Genomic DNA, 20,234 nt, shown 5'->3' with positions numbered 1-20,234 from the left:
ATTTCTGTACATAATATTGTATGTGGATAGTATTTAGTTTGACTTAGCTATCCTAGACTATAGGAGTAGATTACGTTAGCTCTATCTCCTTAGTTTGTATTATTGGTTCTTCTCAGTTCAGTTAATCTAATTATGTGAATTCTCTCTCTCATCTGGTATCAGCTTAGCGTTAGGATTCCTGGTTTTTCTCCCCCTATCGCAAAAATGTCGACCAACTCATTTGAGCGCACGGTGACCACCACCACCGCTGCATCTCCGATCACCACCAACCCTCTCTCATCAGCCCACCATTTCTTGTCGATCAAGCTGACGTCACAGAATTTTCTTTTTTGGCGAACACAACTTGTGCCGTTCCTCCATGGCCAAGGTCTACTGGGCTATGTCGACGGAGAACACCCATGCCCACCGGCAGTCATCCCGGCAGCAGCTCCGTCCGACGCATCAGCCTCCACCGGCGTCACGCCAAACCCAGCTCATGGCGCTTGGATACAACAAGATCAATCGATCTTGTCTCTTCTCATTTCCTCCTTGTCCGACGAGGTAATGTACCTCGTCGTCGGCCGCACAACATCACGGGAGATGTGGCTGTCCATCATGGCGGCGTTGGGGTCCTCTACTCGTGCACGCTGCCTCAACCTTCTAGCCCAGTTTCAATCCCTCTGGCAAGGGGATAGCTCGCCAGCGGAATACCTCGGCAGGGCACAACTCATTGTCGAGGACCTCTCATTGGCCGGCCGGCCAATCTCCCTGGACGATCAGAACCTCTACGTGTTTAGGGGGTTGCGTCCAGAATACCGTGCAATGGCGGAGTCTCTTGCAGTTTCCGGCGAACCCGTGACTATTCCGCAGCTGGCGGACTTCCTACAGGCACAACAATTTATCTTTGCAGATGACTTCACGGCGGGAGGCTCAGCTTTCCCTGGAGATGTGCCGACTGCCATGGTTGTTGGGCGTGGGCGGCGAAATACCGAAGACGGCAGCAATGGCCGTGGCCGTGGTGGTTCCGGTCGCGACAACAATCGCGGACGAGGCGGCAATAACCGAGGCAGAGGTGGTTCCCCTCGATGCCAAATCTGTAGATCGCATGGGCACACCGCGATTTACTGCTACCGGCGGTATACTGGACAACCGGCCGCAAATGTGGCAGTGGCCGGAGATGGCGTTGCGGCTCCGGAGGCTGAGGCGTGGTATCCCGACACCGGCGCGACGTCACATGCGACGCCGGACTTCACCGTGTTGACTCATTCCGAGGACTATACGGGTGGTGAGGTGCTTCGCGTGGGAAATGGTACAGGTTTGATTATTTCCAGTGTTGGTCATGCGTCTATTCCCACTCCGTCTAAATCATTAAATCTGTCAAATGTGTTACACGTTCCCGATTTGTCAGTTTCATTATTATCAGTTCAACAATTTACTGCTGAAAATAATGTGTACTTTGAATTTCACCCAACTTGTTTTATTGTGAAGGACTCCATAACCAAAGCGGTAATTCTTAAAGGGCCGAGTTCGGGTGGCTTATACAAACTTACGGTTCCCCGGTCACATCTAGATTTTTTGAGTGCTCGAGCGTCATCTACTGTTTGGCATAAGCGGTTAGGCCACCCTCACGATCAAGTGTTGCGTCGTGTGCTTCCGGATTGCCCCGTTGAGTCAAATAAATTCAGTTCGTCAAAGACTTGTTCCGCATGTCACATGGGAAAGTCGTATCGGTTTCCGCTTGATAGATTAGATCACGCTAGCAATAATGTATTAGATCTAGTCTATACGGACATTTGGGGGCCCTCTCCCGTTATTTCTGATTCTGGGTTTAGATACTTTGTTTTATTTGTGGACGTTTGTTCACGGTTCACTTGGTTTTATCCGCTGCGTGTAAAGTCCGATATATATAAAGTGTTTGATTCCTTTCGTGTGATGGTTGAACGCTTGTTTTCGCGTTCTATAAAATCTATCCAATTTGATCTAGGGGGTGAATACCGTCGTCTACACACAATTTTTGAGTCTCTCGGTATAGTGCATAGGCAATCTTGTGCCTACACGCACGAACAGAATAGTCGAGTGGAGCGCCGGAATCGACACATCGTTAAAACCGGTTTAACTCTACTAGCGGCTGGCTCTGTCCCGTTAAAATATTGGGACTTTGCCTTTGAAACCGCCACCTATCTTATAAATTGACTTCCTTCTTCTGTTCTGCAGTTTCAGAGTCCGCATTACAAGTTGTTTAACACTCCACCGTCATACACGTTTCTAAGGGTTTTTGGCTGTTGCTGCTACCCTTACCTCTGTCCCCTATAACCGTCACAAAATTGAGTTCCGATCAGCCCCATGTGTCTTCCTAGGTTACCCCGTATCTTTTAGGGGGTATAGGTGCATGAACCTTACTACTGGGAAGACATTTATCTGTCGCCTTGTGCACTTTGACGAGAGTTGTTTTCCCTTTGCTACAGGTGCTCCTACATAAGTACCCGGTTGTGACACGGGGACCACACCATGGGCCGCAGGGCCAATTGTGCCATATAGTGGGCCACCACTCGCACCCCAGGCTTCACCCGTGCCATTGATCGGTCCAGAATCACCTCTAAATGAGGTTCCACTGGCTCGGATCGAAGCACCGCCTGTGGCTCGAGGACGTCCTGCACGTGGCCGTGGTACTCGGGCACGGGCCCCGCGTGTTCTTGCCATCCAGTCCAATGACCACGTCATGCGGCTGTGTCACATGACACGTGGCACCGGAGAACAGTTGTAAGCCCTCACCGCAGTTGCTGATCCAACGTGTTACTCTCAAGCCGTAGGTCACCCACAGTGGCGTGACGCTATGGATCAAGAGTTCAACGCCCTATTACACAACAACACTTGGCAGCTAGTACCCGCTAAACCCGCCATGAACATCATTGGATGTAAATGGGTCTACCGTACTAAACGGAAGGCAAATGGCTCGATTGGATGCTATAAAGCACGCCTGGTAGCCAAAGGGTTCAATCAGGTAGCAGGAGAAGACTTTTTTGATACCTTTAGTCCTGTAGTCAAACCGACTACAGTACGCATGCTCTTTTCCTTTGCAGTTTCTCGCAACTGGACTCTACGACAGCTTGACGTCCACAATGCCTTTCTGAACGGGCACCTGGCTGAGACTGTGTATATGCGGCAACCTCCAGGATATGAGGATACAACCAACCCTGATCATGTCTGTCACCTTCAGCGATCCCTGTATGGGTTAAAACAGGCCCCACGGGCATGGTTTAAACGTCTACATGATTTCTTATTATCTACAGGGTTTTGTGCCTCCAAAACAGACGTCTCTCTTTTCCACTACACTAGTGGTGAGTCACGTGTGTTTCTACTCGTCTATGTGGACGATATCATTATGATGGGTAACAACGCCTCTCTAGTTGACACTCTCCTGCAGCGTTTATCTACGGCTTTCAAAATCAGGGACTTAGTACACTGAGTTTTTTCCGGGGTATTGAAACAATCAAGGCATGCGACTCTCTTATACTCTCTCAGCGGCGGTATATGGGGGATCTCTTGAAACGAGCAGGTATGAAAGAATGTAAGCCACTAGAAACTCCAGCTGCTGTCACTCAACCCGTCTCTCCACCGACTCAACCCTTTGAGAACCCTACACAGTACCGGCGTCTGGTTGGTGCCTTACAGTATTTAACCATCACGCGTCCGGACTTATCATACTCTGTGAATCGGCTTTGCCAGTTTATGCATGCACCGACTGATGAGCACTGGGGTCTTCTGAAGCGGGTCCTTCGGTATGTCAAGGGATCTCAAGACCACGGCCTCCGCTTATCACATTCCGAGTCCACCGACATACACGCCTTCTCCAACTCAGACTGGGCTGGCTGTCCGATTGATCGGAAGTCAACCAGTGGTTACGCTGTGTTCATCGGGACCAACCTCGTGTCTTGGGTCTCCCGCAAGCAACGGACAGTGGCTCGATCATCAACCGAGGCAGAGTACAAGGGTCTGGCCGACGTCTCAGCTGAGGTCACTTGGATAATCTCTCTGCTCCGTGAGCTTGGTCTTCACTCCGCCAACCCGGCTACTCTATGGTGTGACAATCTCGGGGCCACGCATCTCTGCGCCAATCTGGTGTTTCACGCACGGACCAAACATGTAGAGATTGACTACCACTTCGTACGGGACAAGGTGGCATCTGGTGATTTCCTGGTAAATTTTGTCTCAACCAAGAACCAGCTGGCCGATATCTTCACTAAACCCTTACCCGCTGCGCGCTTCGGAACTTTACGTGACAAGCTCAATGTTGTCGCCCTCCAACCTTGTGCTTGAGGGGGTGTGTGAATTAATGTTATATTTCTGTACATAATATTGTATGTGGATAGCATTTAGTTTGACTTAGCTATCCTAGACTATAGGAGTAGATTACGTTAGCTCTATCTCCTTAGCTTGTATTATTGGTTCTTCTCAGTTCAGTTAATCTGATTACGTGAATTCTCTCACTCATCATATATATATATATATATATATATATATATATATATATATATATATATATATATATATATATATATATATATATATATATATATATATATATATATATATATATATATTATTTATTTATTTATTTATTTATTTATTTTTAATTATAGTAATTATTCGGGGACAGAGCTGGGAGTGATATCCCCTCCTTATTTTCGTTCTCCGAAAATTTTTTCCATCCCTGTTTCCGTCGGGCACGAGACAAATTACCATCCCTATTTAGCACTGATGTCATTCCATTAAATATAGATAAATAAATAAATAACTAAATAAATATAAATAAATAAATAAATATTTATATGCATATATATAACGTAATGCTACTGGGCTTTATATATATATATATATATATATATATATATATATATATATATATATATATATATATATAATTTAAATTAAATCTTATAATTTTAATTTTTTAAACTAAAAACTACACTAATTTAGTTTTTTTTTTTTTTGGGTCAAATGCTTAATAGGATAATAATAATAATAATAATAATAATAATAATAATAATAATAATAATAATAATAATAATAATAATAATAATAATAATAATAATAATAATAAATAAATAAATAAAAAGTACACATGGCATCCTAATCATCACAAACTTGTTGGTAACCTACTAAAAATACTAATTGCACATTTTTTGTAGGTTCATGGATCAATTTGGAGCTTATTCGAGTTCGATGACTTAATTGCTATCCCCCAAATAGTTCAATGGCCTATTTGTACCTTTTCTCTAATTTGAATGATGTGTTGGTACTTAGCTAGTTTATTACATGTATGTGTTGAGAACTTTGAAGTTTTGATATTGTTGTGAATGTATTAAAGTGGTAAAGTGTTGGTAATAATGTATGTTGTGAATGTAACTTGAGAACTTTGAAGATTTTAGAACTTTGAATGTATTGAAGTTTTGTTGAAAGCTTTGAAGTGGCAGTGGCCGTGAATGTACATGATAGTGTGAATAATGTATTTTGTACCGATAAAAAGTGAAAATTTTATCAAATAAATATAAAATAAAAAAATTTATAATATGCGAGGAACTTCGGACACATATAGTATTTTTTAAAAATAATAAACACTATATGCATCCGAAGTTTATAAAACTCGGACGCATATAGTATTTTTAAACTTCGGACGCATATAGTCTACTATGTGCATCCGAGGTCATACAATCTGCGTCTCCTACATATGCGGCCAAGCAACTTCGGACTCGTATTGTACATTTCCTCGGACGCAAATGACTGATTCTGTACTAGTGTTATTTGATTTTATCTATGTTTTTAAATGAGAAAATTGACCGAAAGCCCTCTCCCTTTCTATCACCTATATCTATAAACACTAATGGAGCGTTTGATTGGAGGAAGGAAATTATGTGAGAAGTGAATTACAATTTCATGGGAGAATTATAATTCCATGGGAGATAAATAATGTGGGAGAAAGTGGTAATTTAAATTCCAGTGTTTTGTTTGCAGAAATAGAATTAATGGTAATTTCAATTCTAATGTTTGGTATACATGAGAATTTAAAGGGAATAAGTAGTACAAAGTCCAAAATGCCATACTTTATTATTATTATTATTATTATTATAAATTCTAAATGACCAAATTCAAATTTTGCATTTGAACATTTATGTAACATGCTATAAATAAACTTAGAATTGCATAATAAAAGAAATAAAATAGATAAGGGAGTTTTGAGAGAACATATTTGATTGAGGTTGGTTTAATGGTTGCCATTCTATATTGAGAATAGAAGAAGAAGAAGAAGAAGAAGAAGAAGAAGAAAAAGAAGGCACTCTATAATCTAAAAAGAGAGGTCAAATAACATCAATTTTAATTTAGGTTTAAAAAGAGGGGTAATTTTGTCTCAAAGTTATTTTTTTTTCTTCCTAAAATCAATGGAGTTGAAATATCAAGGGGGCATTAGATTTTAATTCCATGAAAATTAGAGAATTTTTTGTCTGCATGGGCAGCTCAACTGGTCATAGAGGTAAAAGTTGAAAAGAATGACCATGGATCAAGTCTCACCCTCTCAAATGTTTAGCCTCTTACACTTTTATGGCATGTTTGGTTGGGGGTAATTTGGCTGTAGTTGAATTGCAATTCAGTGGAAGCTACAATTACGTTGTTTGGTTGGAGGGAATTGCAATTCCACAGAATTGCAATTCCCTCCTTTTGCTGAATTGCAATTCATGGGCACCCCCCTATGAATTGCAATTCGGTGGTTGTGGGAAAAGGAAAAAGGAATGAAATGACAAAAGTACCCTTAATTATTACTACTATTATTATTACACAAGGACATTTTAGTCTTTATATCACTTCTTTCATTCCCTACCCAATAATTCTATTCATCCCATACAAACAATGTAATTTGAATTCCTACTTTATTCCCACCTTATTCTTTTCCCACCGAATTGTAATTCCTTTCCACCCTAATTCCTTACTCCCAACCAAACGCCCTGTTAGTCTTTTTTATCATAGCATCCTAATTTGGTTCTAGTATTATTGTGACATGACTATTTATAAGTTTGACTAGATGGTAGAAGGTTTCACTGATACTCCGGGAGTTGGAGTGGAACTACTATGCATGTCTGGTGAAGGCGGTGAAGGCGGTGTTGAAGAAGATGAAGAGGAGAGTGTTGGTTGGGGATAAGGTTTTAGTAGGTTCGATTGATTGGGTGGACAGACGGGGAATGATAGAAAATGTGTTTGAGAGGAAGTGCGAGATTTTGGACCCTCCTGTGGATCATTTGCTAGTGTTTTTAATGGAGCAACCAAAACTTGAGCCCTTTTAATTTCTCTCACTAGGTTCCTTATTGAGGCTGAGTCAACTGGATCGAAATTCCTTTTACTCTTGCATTGAACAAGTGTGAACTTGTTCCTGAAGAGGTTTGCATCTTCTTGAATATGATAATTAGTCTTTAAATATTTATGATCAGAGTACTATCAGACATCAGTGTTATTTGAAATACTTATAATGACTTCATTTCGTTTAGACTGTTATTTTTCACCTCTAACATCTTGTTTCCTGGATCATCTTATCAGATTCTGGATAGCAAATGGTTTGAAGAACAACGTGTTGGTGAAGTGTCTTCAAGAAGTGGAAGAGGGAAACATACCACTAGGAACGTTTCTTTACTTCCACTATCTGATCTGAAGGAGGGTATCTCGCAGATACTCCGGGATTCTGCCATCCTAGTTTGATGAAAGTGACAAAGCAATCTCTCGCAGAACATTTTCCCGAGGTTGGTTTTCGAGGATTAACCTTTATTTATCCTTTTAAATAACCAAACAGCTGAATCATTATTTTCTCATCAGATCCAAAAAATGCTTAAAGAAAAAGAAGCAGCAAAGTGTTCTTTCAGCAACTGCTTACATCTTGGTGAACCGGGGTGCCTTGTAGGAGGAGACTGGGAAAGATACCCATACTACCTTCAGTTGCTTGATGAAATCAAAATCAGAGAGGAGTTTCAGCTTAGGGTAGTGGGGATTAAACGAGAAAGTGATGTGAGGTATGTTTCTTATCTAGCTAAAAGAAAACAAATTGATAGTTGCCTGTTAAGATCAAATGCTTACCGCTACGCCAAAAGCTATAGCTCGTAGCGAAGGCACAACTTTATTTTCGAGAGACAGGGTGCTGGACTTGGCCCTTCAGACCTCTATGACTTGACTCTGATACCAACTTGTTAGGATTAAGCGTTTATCACTACGCCGAAAGATATAGCTCGTAGCAAAGGGGCAACTTTATTTCGTTATACCGCCATACATTTTCAAGAAGCTGGACGCTGGACTTGGCCCTTCAGGCCTTTGCCCAACAATCCCCTAGCCACCGGGTTCTAAACTTGGCCCGGCCTCTTACTACCTTTTTTGTTTTCGTATTTCGTGTTTTGTTGTTTCAGGTATAAAGTAGGAGACAAAGGTCTTATGCAAGCTGAACCGCGCTTAGAACCAAAGAAGCACAGGAGACAATCTCTAAGAGGCTGAACCAATCAGTCTTAGATGAGTTGGATGAACTTGATGACGATGACGATGATGAAGACATACTGGATGATGATAACCCAGTATTGAGAAAAATGAAGCAAGAAAACTCGTAGGATGAAATTCGATCATATGGTTGGGATTTCTATGGACGACAGGCAATCAACCTTCAACCTTTGTTAATATGGCTAGAGTTATAAAGTATCACAATATGAAGTTTGAGAACAGAAAGAAAGAAGAGGCTCTGTGTATTCGAATTGATGAGATAACCAACAACTGTACAGAGACTTAATAGAACAGTGCTTATAGGACCTAACAGACAAAGAAAGAGACTAGCTGGTTGTTACAAAACTAATCTAACGGATTAACTAACTTGCAACAAACTAACAGTAACAGAAGCTATTCTAATATCCCCCCGCAAGCTAGACTATATATGGAATAGAGTCCTAGCTTGGAAACAAACTTCTGAAACAGCATAGGTTGTAAAGGTTTTGTAAGGATGTCTGCTATCTGATTCTCTGTAGAAACATGAAGGAGTCTGATGATTCCCTTCTGTACTTTCTCTCTTATTAGGTGACAATCGATCTCGATATGCTTAGTCTTCTCATGAAACACAGGGTTCTCTGCTATAGCAATAGCAGACTTGCTATCAGAAAACAGTGCTGCTGCATCCTTTAAGTGGACTCCAAGGACCTCAAGTAGATATGATAGCCACTATATCTCACATGAGGCAAGGGCAATGGCTCTATATTCAGCCTCAGATGAAGATCTTGAGACTGTGTTTTGTTTCTTAGATTTCCAGGATATCAGGGCTCCTCCTAAGAAAATACAGAATCCAGTTACAGACTTTCTTGTGTCAGGACATGAAGCCCAGTCTGAATCAGCAAAGCCACTGAGTTTAAGGTCTGAATTTGCAGGAAAAAATAGTCCTTGTCCAGGGTTGCCCTTGATGTATCTCAAAACTCTGTGTGCTGCTTGCATGTGAGTGGTAGTAGGACTGTCCAAAAATTGAGAGAGTTGTTGTACAGCAAAGCTAATGTCAGGCCTTGTGACTGTCAAATATAGGAGCTTTCCTATTAACCTTCTGTACGTGGAGTTATTTTCCAGAGCTGCACCATCAGTTTTGGAGAGTTTGTTTGATTGAACCATAGGGCACTTTGCAGGTTTGCTCTCAAGAAAGCCTGCATCCTGTAGAAGATCTAGTGCATATTTTCTTTGTGTCATGACAATCCCTTTATTACTTCTAGCAATTTCAAATCCTAGAAAAAACCTCAGCTTTCCTAGGTCTTTAATTTGAAATACTGAATGTAGATGATCCTTCACTTGCTGTATCTGACTTTCATCACTACTAGCCAGAATTACATCATCAACATATACAAGAAGAGCAAGGAAATTTTCACCTGATCCTCTGGTGAATAAAGAATTGTCACAGGTGGCTTGCTTGAATCCCATGTTGACCAATTCAGTGGTTAGCTTAGCATTCCATTGCCTGCTTGCCTGTTTTAAACTATATAGTGACCTCTTTAACTTGCACACTTGCCCTGGTTGTGTGGGAAGGAACCCTGGGGGGAGGACCATGTAACATCTTCTTTAAGATCTCCATGGAGAAAGGCATTGTTAACATCAAGTTGATGTAACTGCCAATCTTTTGCAGCTGCTACAGTGAGTAGAATTCTAATAGTAGTGACCTTAGCCACTGGACTAAATGTGTCAACATAGTCTATTCCACATGTTTGGGTATGCCCTTTTGCAACTAGTCTGGCCTTGCACCTTTCCACTGTTCCATCAGCCTTATACTTCACTTTGTAAACCCATCTACACCCTATTGGTTGCTTGGACTGAGGAAGGGTGGTCAGTTCCCAAGTGTTGTTGGCCTGCAGTGCATCTATTTCTGCTTGCATAGCAACCTTCCAGCACTCATGATTAATGGCTTCATTGTAGGACTTAGGCTCTTGAACATTAAGAATGTTGGTGGCAAAGGCCTTAAAACTGGAAGATACCTTTTTGTATGTCATCACAGCTGAAAGAGCATGAGGGGAAGTCCTTGTGATTGGCAGATTGCAGTCATAATCCTTAAGGTAACTAGGCACTGACACTTGCCTGCTTGATCTTCTAGGTTCCACTGGAATTGGAACATGGTCAGGCTGAGATTGCTCTATGATGGGGCTATCATGAGTGGGTTCAGAACTGGGATCATAAGAATTGATAGTGTCTGACCCCACTGGTCTTCCAACACTCCTTTGTATTGTGATATCTTCCATAATGCTGCTGTCACTTGGTAAAATGGGCATCTGATGTAATTGTGGCTTGCTTGGCTGTCCTTCTACTTTGTAAGGGAACACACTCTCATAAAACACCACATCCCTTGATATAAACACCTCTCTGTAATTTAAATCAAACAACTTGTACCCTTTTACCCCATTAGGATAGCCAAGAAATAAGCATTTCCTAGCCCTGGGTGAGAATTTTGTCTGATGGCCTTTGTGTAGAATGGCATAAGCTAGGCACCCAAATACCCTTAAATGAGAATATTGTGTGGCTTTGTTCAAGAGAACTTGATGAGGAATCTGACCCTACAATGCTGTTGATGGCAACCTGTTGATAACATATACTGCATGTAAAACACAGTCCCCCCAAAAACCATCTGACAACCCTACTTGAAATTTTAGAGCTCTTGCAACTGCCAGGATATGTCCATGCTTCCTTTCAACCACACCATTTTGCTGTGAGGTATAGGTGCAAGTTGACTGGTGAACAATCCCCTTTTCTTGGAAGAAACTGTCCATCTTGAATTCTTGCCCATTATCTGTCCTTATGCACTTAATTCTTTTCTCAAATTGTGTCTCTGTCAAAGCACAGAAATCCTTGACCAAGGTCCTAACCTCATCTTTACTTCTCATCAGGTAAACCCATGTAGCCCTGCTAAAATCATCCACAATGGTTAGGAAAAACTTGTGTCCATAGATAATATGCACATGATATGGTCCCCAGATATCAATGTGGACAAGGTCAAAACAAGCTCTGGAAGCACTGGAACTAGTATTGAATGACAACCTTTTCTGTTTGGCTAGATGGCAAACATTGCAAGCATCTGTTTTATTTATTTTCAGATTTACATCAATCAATGGCAACTGTTTCAATTTCTCATATGAACAGTGTCCTAACCTAGCATGCCAAATGTTGCTAGTATTACAGGCATTAGCCCTAATGTGTTCTAATTTATTTAGAACAAAAAACTTAGGTTTTACAAGGTGATATAAACCTCTCTGCAAGCTAGCCAAGCCAATCATCCTCCCATAATCCAGATCCTGTATAATGCAAAGATCAAAATACAAAAGTAGCTTGCATTTGGATGTTTTAATCAGCTCACTAACAGAAACCAAATTGTAATGAAAGGCAGGCACACAAAAAACATTCTATAGGATCAAACTGTCAGTGTGTATGGTCCCTATATGTGAGATATCAGCTCTATTACTATTTGGTAGTTCTAGAAACATGCCTTGGACCTTTTTTGCATCTGTTAGGAGGCTATGATCACACACAACATGATGTGTGGCCCCACTATCTCGTATCCAACTAGCCCTGCTATTAAGAGAAGGTTTAGAATAAGTACCTTCAACCTGAGAGGCAGATGCCGGAGCAAAGCTAGCAGCACTCATATTGGCATGTGGTGTCACCCCTCCAACTTCACTTAGGGGTGAAAAGTTGTGAACTATGTTGTCTTTGTGCAGAAGTTGCCTGAGTAGCTTATACTCATCCTGGCTCAAAGTAACAGAACCAGAGTTCCCACTGAGAGGCTGTTCTTCTGAGTTGAGTTGCATTTGATTAGCAGAACCAGCAACCTTATTTCTTGGCTTCCACCCTAGTGGATAGCCATGTTTCTTGTAGCATTTCTCTGCAGTATGCCTAGTATATCCACAATAAGAGCAGACAGGTCTCTTATTGTTATTATTGGAGGGATATTTCGTGCTATTGCCTTGGGTAAACATGATACTGCCTGTTTCTTGAATTGGTAAACCTCCTCCTACATTGTTGAACCTTATTTCTTGTTGTTGGATCATCATAAAGGCTTCATCAACAGAGGGGAGGGGCTTTGTCATCATTATTTGTGATTGAACGGAAGCATAAGTGTCATTGAGTCCCCTCAAGAAGATTGAGAGATTGTCACTTTCTAATTGCTATTCAAGAGTTTGTAGTAAGCCACATTCACATCTTCTTTCACATTTACAGACTGGTAAAGGTCTTATGACCTGAAGTTCATCCCACAAAACCTTCAACTTAGCAAAGTAGGCACTTACAGTTAGGTCTCCTTGCCTTGTTTGGTATTTCAGCATGAAGATCCGAGATCCTGAAGATGTCTGCTTCGCTAAACCTTGCCTTCAAGGTGTTCCATATCCTTTCCGCCGTTCCCACCCATAGGACTGTCTGAGCGATATCAGGGGAGACGGATCGCATAATCCACGTCGCTACCATGTTATTGCACCTTTTCCAGTAGGGATATTTGACTTCTCCCACATTTGGCATTGAGATTGTGCCATAGACGAACCCTAATTTATTCTTCGACAGTAGCGACATTTCCATCGCCCTGGCCTCGGGGTGGTAATTCCGACCATCCAACAGCGTAGAGACGAGAGTCAATGAGGGATTTTCGTTTAGATGCAAGAAAAATGGACTGGCGGCATCGTTGGGATTGAAGGTCACTCCTGCAACATTGGAGTTGCCCGTCGCCGGAATAGATGGAGCTGCCGGTGGAGCTGCAACCGGTGCAGCTGTTGACGACGCATTCGGTCTATTACCATTCCACGCCATGAACACAGCTTAAAGCTCTGATACCATATCACAATATGAAGTTTGAGAACAGAAAGAAAGAAGAGGCTTTGTGTATTCGAATTGATGAGATAACCAACAACTGTACAGAGACTTAATAGAACAGTGCTTATAGGACCTAACAGACAAAGAAAGAGACTAGCTGGTAGTTACAAAACTAATCTAACGGATTAACTAACTTGCAACAAACTAACAGTAATAGAAGCTATTCTAATATAAAGAGAAGTAAATGTAAATGCTGCTTTGAGCTGAATAGTTAAAGGTGAGTTGAAGCCATGAGGTTAAAGTACTTACGAGGTCCTTGTACTATAGCGTTTTGTTCAATTTAGTCCTTATACTTTTATTTTGTTCAATTTAATCCCTGTACTTTCAAAAGTGGTGCAATTAAGGCAATAGTTAACGATGTTAATATTATCGTTAACTTAGGTTACATGGCGCTGATGATATTTATATTCATACTCATATATTACTTTATAAATATTTAAAAGTTATTATTTGTACCACCAATAAATTAAATTAGCATGTCCAAAATAAATAATTACGACCATGTTCGTAATGAGATTTGGACAATTATCCTTAGTTTTATCACTTTTTAAAGTAGAGAGACTAAATTGAACAGAATAAAGGTACAAGGGCTAAATTGAACAAAACAATATAGTACAAGGACTTTATAGTACTTTGACGAAGCTATGGTGACCTTTTTGGTTGGTTATGGGCTTATGGCTTCAGCTGTACATAGCTTGCATGGATATTAACCAATAAATGAGCTTTGTACTGTTAATGCATACACACATATATCTCACACAATATTTGTTTTTGCAATTAGTTTTACACATGTTTTTGTAATAATTTTATGCTTTTAATAGGCATCTTATATTCGTAAATTATTTAAAAAGAAAAAAAAAAAGAAAAAAAAAAAAAGAGAAAAGGGTACACATGTAGTTGCAACGGTATATAATAAATTTACGGCGGTCAATTATACCATTAGTATAATACTATAATTATTAATATTCATCCAAAACGTTGAACCCTAACCCTAAGGGTCTCCCACACTTCGACCCGACAGAGCATTTGGGAGGATGTAAATCCTGGTATCTCAACTGAGCATTAATCACAGAGGCTAGACATGCTCACTGCGCACAAGGAACCCCCTCACTTTGAAAGATAGCTCCCACACTGCCGCTGGTGAATTATGCCATTAGTATAATACTATAATTATTAATATTGATACATCGCCACATTGATGGTATATACTACGTAATAAATTTACCGTGTCGATTAATCAAATCATCCTAAAAATATATATACTTTTTTTTTTGAAAATAAAAAAAAAATTGAGAAAAATTGATAAAGATTTATTTGTGGGCAATGAGTTATTTGATTTTATCTATTACTTTTTAAATGAGTTAATTGACCAAAATGTCTCTACCCCTCTGCCCTCTCCCTTTCTATCACCTATCTATAAACATTAATGGCATGTTTGGTTCATGGAATAGGTCAGGAATGGAATAACATTCCTTAGAATAGACATATTTCATCGTTTGGTTGAATCATTTTGTCATGGGAATAATATGCCTACGAATGAGTTATTACCTTCGCAAGAGGAATAGCCATTCCTAGGGGGGGGGGGGGGGGGCCCTTGGTATTAGCTATTCCCATGCCCTTGGGAATAGCTTTTATATCACAAATACCAAAAATAGGCTCAAGTGCCAAATAGCACCATGAACCAACTACGAAATGTCATCCCGCACCCTAAACTTATATAAGTGTTTATTCGATTCTCAAACCAAAAAAATTTGTTCACCTAGCATTTTTTACAGGTTACCCTCAAGTTAAAGGTTATAAGTTGGTGATGTGGCGCTGACTTGGGTGCGACGTGTCGTATTTAGTATATGTGGCAGAGACGTGTATTGATGTGGCATCCATTCATCTCTTTAATGTAATAATATAGGCGAAATAAACCTAAAATTCATAATCGCACTCCCTTTGAATGTCTGAAAATCTCCTTCTCAAAATCAGAATCGCAATCCCAAATGGTGACTTGATACCAAATGGTTAATCGCAAACCGATATCCGAAATCGCAAACCCAAATCGCCTAGCTTAAGCCCTAAGCCCTAATCTGAATTTGTTATTCGACACCGTAAATCCCTAATCCGAGAAGTGAGGAACTGAACCGAGAAGACTGGAAAGAAGATTGGAAATCAGTTTCAAACCTCAAACCGAGTCAGGTATGTAGAACACTCTTTCAATGCTGTTGTGAATATATGTTTGTATATACTGTGATGCAGTGGGGTGGGTGCTACTATATATGCTTTGAATATGATGCTGGGTGGGGGACCATATGCTTTGAATATATGTTTGTATATACTGTGATGCAGTGGGGTGGGGTCCTACTATATATGCTTTGAATATGATGCTGGGTGGGGGACCATATGCTTTGAATATATGTATGTATATACTGTGATGCAGTGGGGTCCTACTTTATATGCTTTGAATATGATACTGTGATGCAGTGGGGTCCTACTTTATATGCTTTGAATATGATGCTGGGTGGGGGACCAATTTTGTCACATACAGATTTAGGGGAATAACAAATAACAAACTGATTTCCATTGGACTTAAATCATCCTGCAATTATACTGTGATGTACTAATAAGTATACTTCAAAACTGTTAAGTTTAAATATGTTCTCTGCATTATTCTAGTAAACTGTTAAGGTTAAATATGCCTGTGAAGTGTAAAGTGTAAATTGATACCATCCATGCTCTAGTTTGTTTAGTGTAAAGTGTAAATTGATAAAGTATAAAGTGTATATTGTATTGCTGCTCTAGTTTGTATAGTGTAAAGCGTTTAAAGTGTGTTTTGCATTTCTTTTTTGTCAGGATGACTGATACTGTGGATTTAATCATTCATCATGGTGGTAATTTTGTCAAATCCCCTAGGTTTAAATATGTGAATGGTGAGATAGAGGTAGTGGATTTGGACCCTGACTTAATATGCTATCCCCACTTAATGAAATATATAGCATCCCAAAGGTATGGCAACATAGTCTCACTTACCTATAAGTTGACCTCTGAACCCTTTACAGCTTTAAAACTGTTAAATAATGATGCTAGTAGTCTACATTTAGCTCAGATTGCTCGTGAAAATAAAAAGGTTGAGATATATGTTGAGCATGGGGTAGATGAGCCTGAGGTGGTTGGTTTATGTTTACCTGGGCCTGAGGATGATGGGAATGTAGCTGGATTAGTGGGTGAGGAGAGGGAGGCAGAAGCTGATATATTGGGTGAGAGATTAGGGGCAGAAGCTTCAGAAGATGAAGTATTGGGTGAGGAAGTGGAAGGAGAAGATGAAGAACTTGGTGAGGAAGAAGGGAGTGAAGCAGATGGTGATTATGATGTTGGGAGTGACAGTGAGCATATAAGTAGTGGCAGTGAGCATATAAGTAGTGGCAATGAGGGTCAAGATAAGAGGAAAAGGAAAATAGGAATACAAGCTGAACCTATACCACAAGCTGAAAATCTTGTAATAGATGAGGTAGATTCAGTGTACTATGATTCACAAGATCCACCAACTGTTGAAGAAGACTTGGATAATGAGGATGGGAATGAGGTTCAATCAAGGTACAATGATAAGTACCCTAAATACAATGCTAAATCTGATCCACCCTTTCTTGAATTAGGCATGTATTTTGATGATAATGTGCAGTTCAAACTTGCCATGATAAGTTATGCTATACACACCAAGAGGGATTTATTTTGGAAGAAGAATAGTTTAAAGTATGTTAGAGTGGAATGTCTTGGAAAGGGGTGTGAATTCCATGTGAGTGCAGGGTGGGAGGAAAGAACAAAGTGTTTTCAGTTGAAAGCTATTAATTTGGATCATAAATGCAACACTCAATTCACCTTAGGCATTGTTAGTCAAAAATGGTTGGAATGGAAATATGAAGACAAGGTTAGGCAGAATCCAACTATTGGGTATTCTGAGTTGAGCAAAGATATAAAGTCTGAGTTGAACCTCAATGTCACTATTAGTATGTGTAGAAGGGCAATTACTGGGATTTTGAAGAAGCTTGACATAGGGTATGAGAGCCAGTTTAAAAGACTTAGGGATTATGCACAAGAATGTTTGGATTCTAACCCAGGCTCTACTGTGAAGATTGCAACAACTAGCACTGTTCCTAATTCACCCGTGATATTTCAGAGGATATATGTGTGTTTCAATGCAATCAAGAAGGGTTTTCTAGGGGGTTGTAGAAGGTTTATTGGACTGGATGGCTGCTTTCTGAAAGGTAAATTGAAAGGTGAGATCCTATCAGTTGTGGGCAGAGATGGGAACAATCAAATGTACCCAATTGCCTGGGCTGTGGTAGAGATTGAGAATAACTCATCATGGAGTTGGTTTCTAAAGCTTTTGAAGACTGACTTGGAGATTGAGGACAACACTCAATGGACTTTAATGAGTGATCAGCAGAAGGTAATTATGTTTATGGTTTCTGCATTCTGGTTTCTATAATCTGTTTCACACTGCATATAGTAATCTGTATCTGTAATCTGCTTTCTTTAATTATGGTTTCTATAATCTGTAATCTGCTTTCGTTAATCTGCCATTAGACCTACAAAACAGATTGAAGTGTTATTTTTTTGTTAGTGACACTGCTGCTATAATCTGTAATCTGCTTTCTATAATCTGTAATCTGCTTTCTTTAATTCTGGTTTCTATAATCTTGTTAGTGACACTGCTGCTACTGTAGAAGTTTTCATTTTGTATGAGAAGTATATTTCTTTCCACACACATTATAAAGGTCTCAAAGAATAGAAGTAAATAATAAATGGAAGATCTGTTTGCTGCTCATCATCACTGACTAAAGGAAAATCTGTTTGCTGCTCATCATCACTGACTAATCTGCTTATATTATCTGGTTTATATAATCTGTTTATTGCATTCAATATATAATCTGTCTTCAATATTTGCAGGGGTTATCTAATGTAATTCAGGAATTATTCCCTGGTTGTGAGCACAGAAATTGTGCTAGGCATGTCCATGCCAATTGGAGTAAGACTCACAGAGGGAAGGTTCTCAAGGGACTGTTCTGGCAGATTGCAAAAACCCCTAACCAAGCACTACTTACAGACAAGTTAAAAGCTTTAGAGAAGGCAGATGTTGCAGCTCTTCAGGATCTCAACAAGTATCCTATGAAACTATGGTGCAAGGCTTTTTTCAAAGAGGAAGTGAAATGCGACATGGTAGATAATAATTTGAGTGAAGCATTCAACAAGACATTGTTGAATGCCAGGAGTAAGAATATCATTCCAATGCTAGAGGACATAAGAGTTGCAATGATGAAGAGGGTTGCAAAGAAGAAAGCACTTGGTGAAAGATGGAATGGGAATTATGGCCCAATTATTTTGAAGATGTTGAATGAAAACATTATTGGGAGTACAGATTGGGAGGTGGTGTTCAATGGAGTTGATGGATATGAGGTGAAAAAGGGAAGGTTTCAGTTCAAAGTCAATTTAGATTCGAGAACTTGTTCGTGTAGAATGTGGCAGTTGACTGGTTTGCCATGTCCTCATTCCGTTTGTGCAATCTTTCATAAGGGGGATCAGCCAGATCAGTACATACATATATGTTACAGTAAAGAGATTTACATGAAGACATATGAGCATGTAATACAACCCATGAATGGAGAACAATTTTGGCCAAGGACTGAAGGTGATGAGTTACAGGCTCCAGTTCCAAGGAAGATGACCGGCAGGCCCAAGAAAAAAAGAAAGCTTGAACATGATGAAAAGAACAAGGACAAAAACAAAATGAGTGAAGAAGTTAGAAAGCTGTCAAGGAAGGGAAGGATAATGACATGTCAGTTATGCAAGGGGAAGGGGCACAACAAACGATATTGTCCTACCCAACAAGAACAAGTTGTCAGAGGAAGAGGTAGAGGTAGAGGAAGGGCTGCTGGAAGTGGTGGAAGAGCTGCTGGAAGTGGTGGAAGAGCTGCTGGAAGTGGTGGAAGGGCTGCTGGAAGTGGTGGAAGAGATGCTGCTAATGTTGATAGTGGCTTGTTATCTCAAGAAAGCTACATTGGAATGTCAGGTAATGATACAAAAGTTTATTTATATTTTTCCTATAAGTGTTAGATTATGATACTAATATTTTGTTTTTGTTTATGCTTGTAGAGTGCACTGAAAATTGAGGACATCAAGTGACTGTTTTGGCAAGATAAAGTGAATGCTTAATGACTATTTTGAAGACATCAAGTGACTATTTTGGCAAGATAAAGTGAATGCTTAATGACTGTTTTGACGACATCCATTGACTCTTTTGGCAAGATGAAGACATCAATAGACTGTTTTGGCTTATGTATTATATGTAAATCTAACTTATTGGCTTATGTAATTGCCAATGTAGTATGACTTATGTAATCAGCTAGTCTTATAAACCTGGTTCAGTAGCTGCACATTCTCTGTAAAATACAGTCATTGATTTTAGTTGATTGTTCTCTATAGCCATTTAAGTGGTGGTTTCAAATCACTTTGTTCTCCATAGCCCTTTGATGTGGTTAACTTGCCTGAAGGTGTTCATTATTTAACTATTTTAGATGGGGCATGATTGTTACAGCTGGTTGTTGATGTGGTTAACCTTCTACAGCTGATTATTAACCTGGTTCACTGTATTTAAGGCAAGAAACTTGAATTGGTGGACTGAAATCTGTCATCTGTAATCTATTCAAGAAGCATTGATCCATGAAGCTTAAAACTGGAATCTGGAATCTATAAACTGGAATTGCAATCTGTAATCTATAAACTGGAATTCAATGCAAGCTTAAATCTGGAAATTCAAATTGAAAACTGGAAACTTAAATTGCAAAATACCATTTTTTTCATTACAATGCCAAACCATTACAATT

The 20,234-nt window shown here is 39.8% G+C and overlaps 2 protein-coding genes across 2 annotated transcripts; both read right to left on the bottom strand.

The window, feature by feature from the left end:
- Nucleotides 1–9,210: 9,210 nt before the first annotated feature.
- On the bottom strand, nucleotides 9,211–9,948 carry LOC109189680 (uncharacterized mitochondrial protein AtMg00810-like). Its single transcript, XM_019340293.1, has one exon. The coding sequence runs from the start codon at nucleotides 9,946–9,948 to the stop codon at nucleotides 9,211–9,213; it is 738 nt and encodes a 245-aa protein (XP_019195838.1).
- Nucleotides 9,949–12,774: 2,826 nt separating this feature from the next.
- On the bottom strand, nucleotides 12,775–13,305 carry LOC109189679. The gene has a single exon (XM_019340291.1). It carries the CDS (start codon nucleotides 13,303–13,305, stop codon nucleotides 12,775–12,777), a length of 531 nt encoding a protein of 176 aa, XP_019195836.1.
- Between the last annotated feature and the right edge of the window lie 6,929 nt (nucleotides 13,306–20,234).

This window comes from Ipomoea nil, unplaced genomic scaffold (genome assembly GCF_001879475.1).
Source record: "Ipomoea nil cultivar Tokyo-kokei standard unplaced genomic scaffold, Asagao_1.1 scaffold1562, whole genome shotgun sequence".
Lineage (NCBI taxonomy): Eukaryota > Viridiplantae > Streptophyta > Magnoliopsida > Solanales > Convolvulaceae > Ipomoea > Ipomoea nil.
Note: the sequence above shows the minus strand (reverse complement) of the source record. Positions and strands in the feature narration are given on the sequence as shown.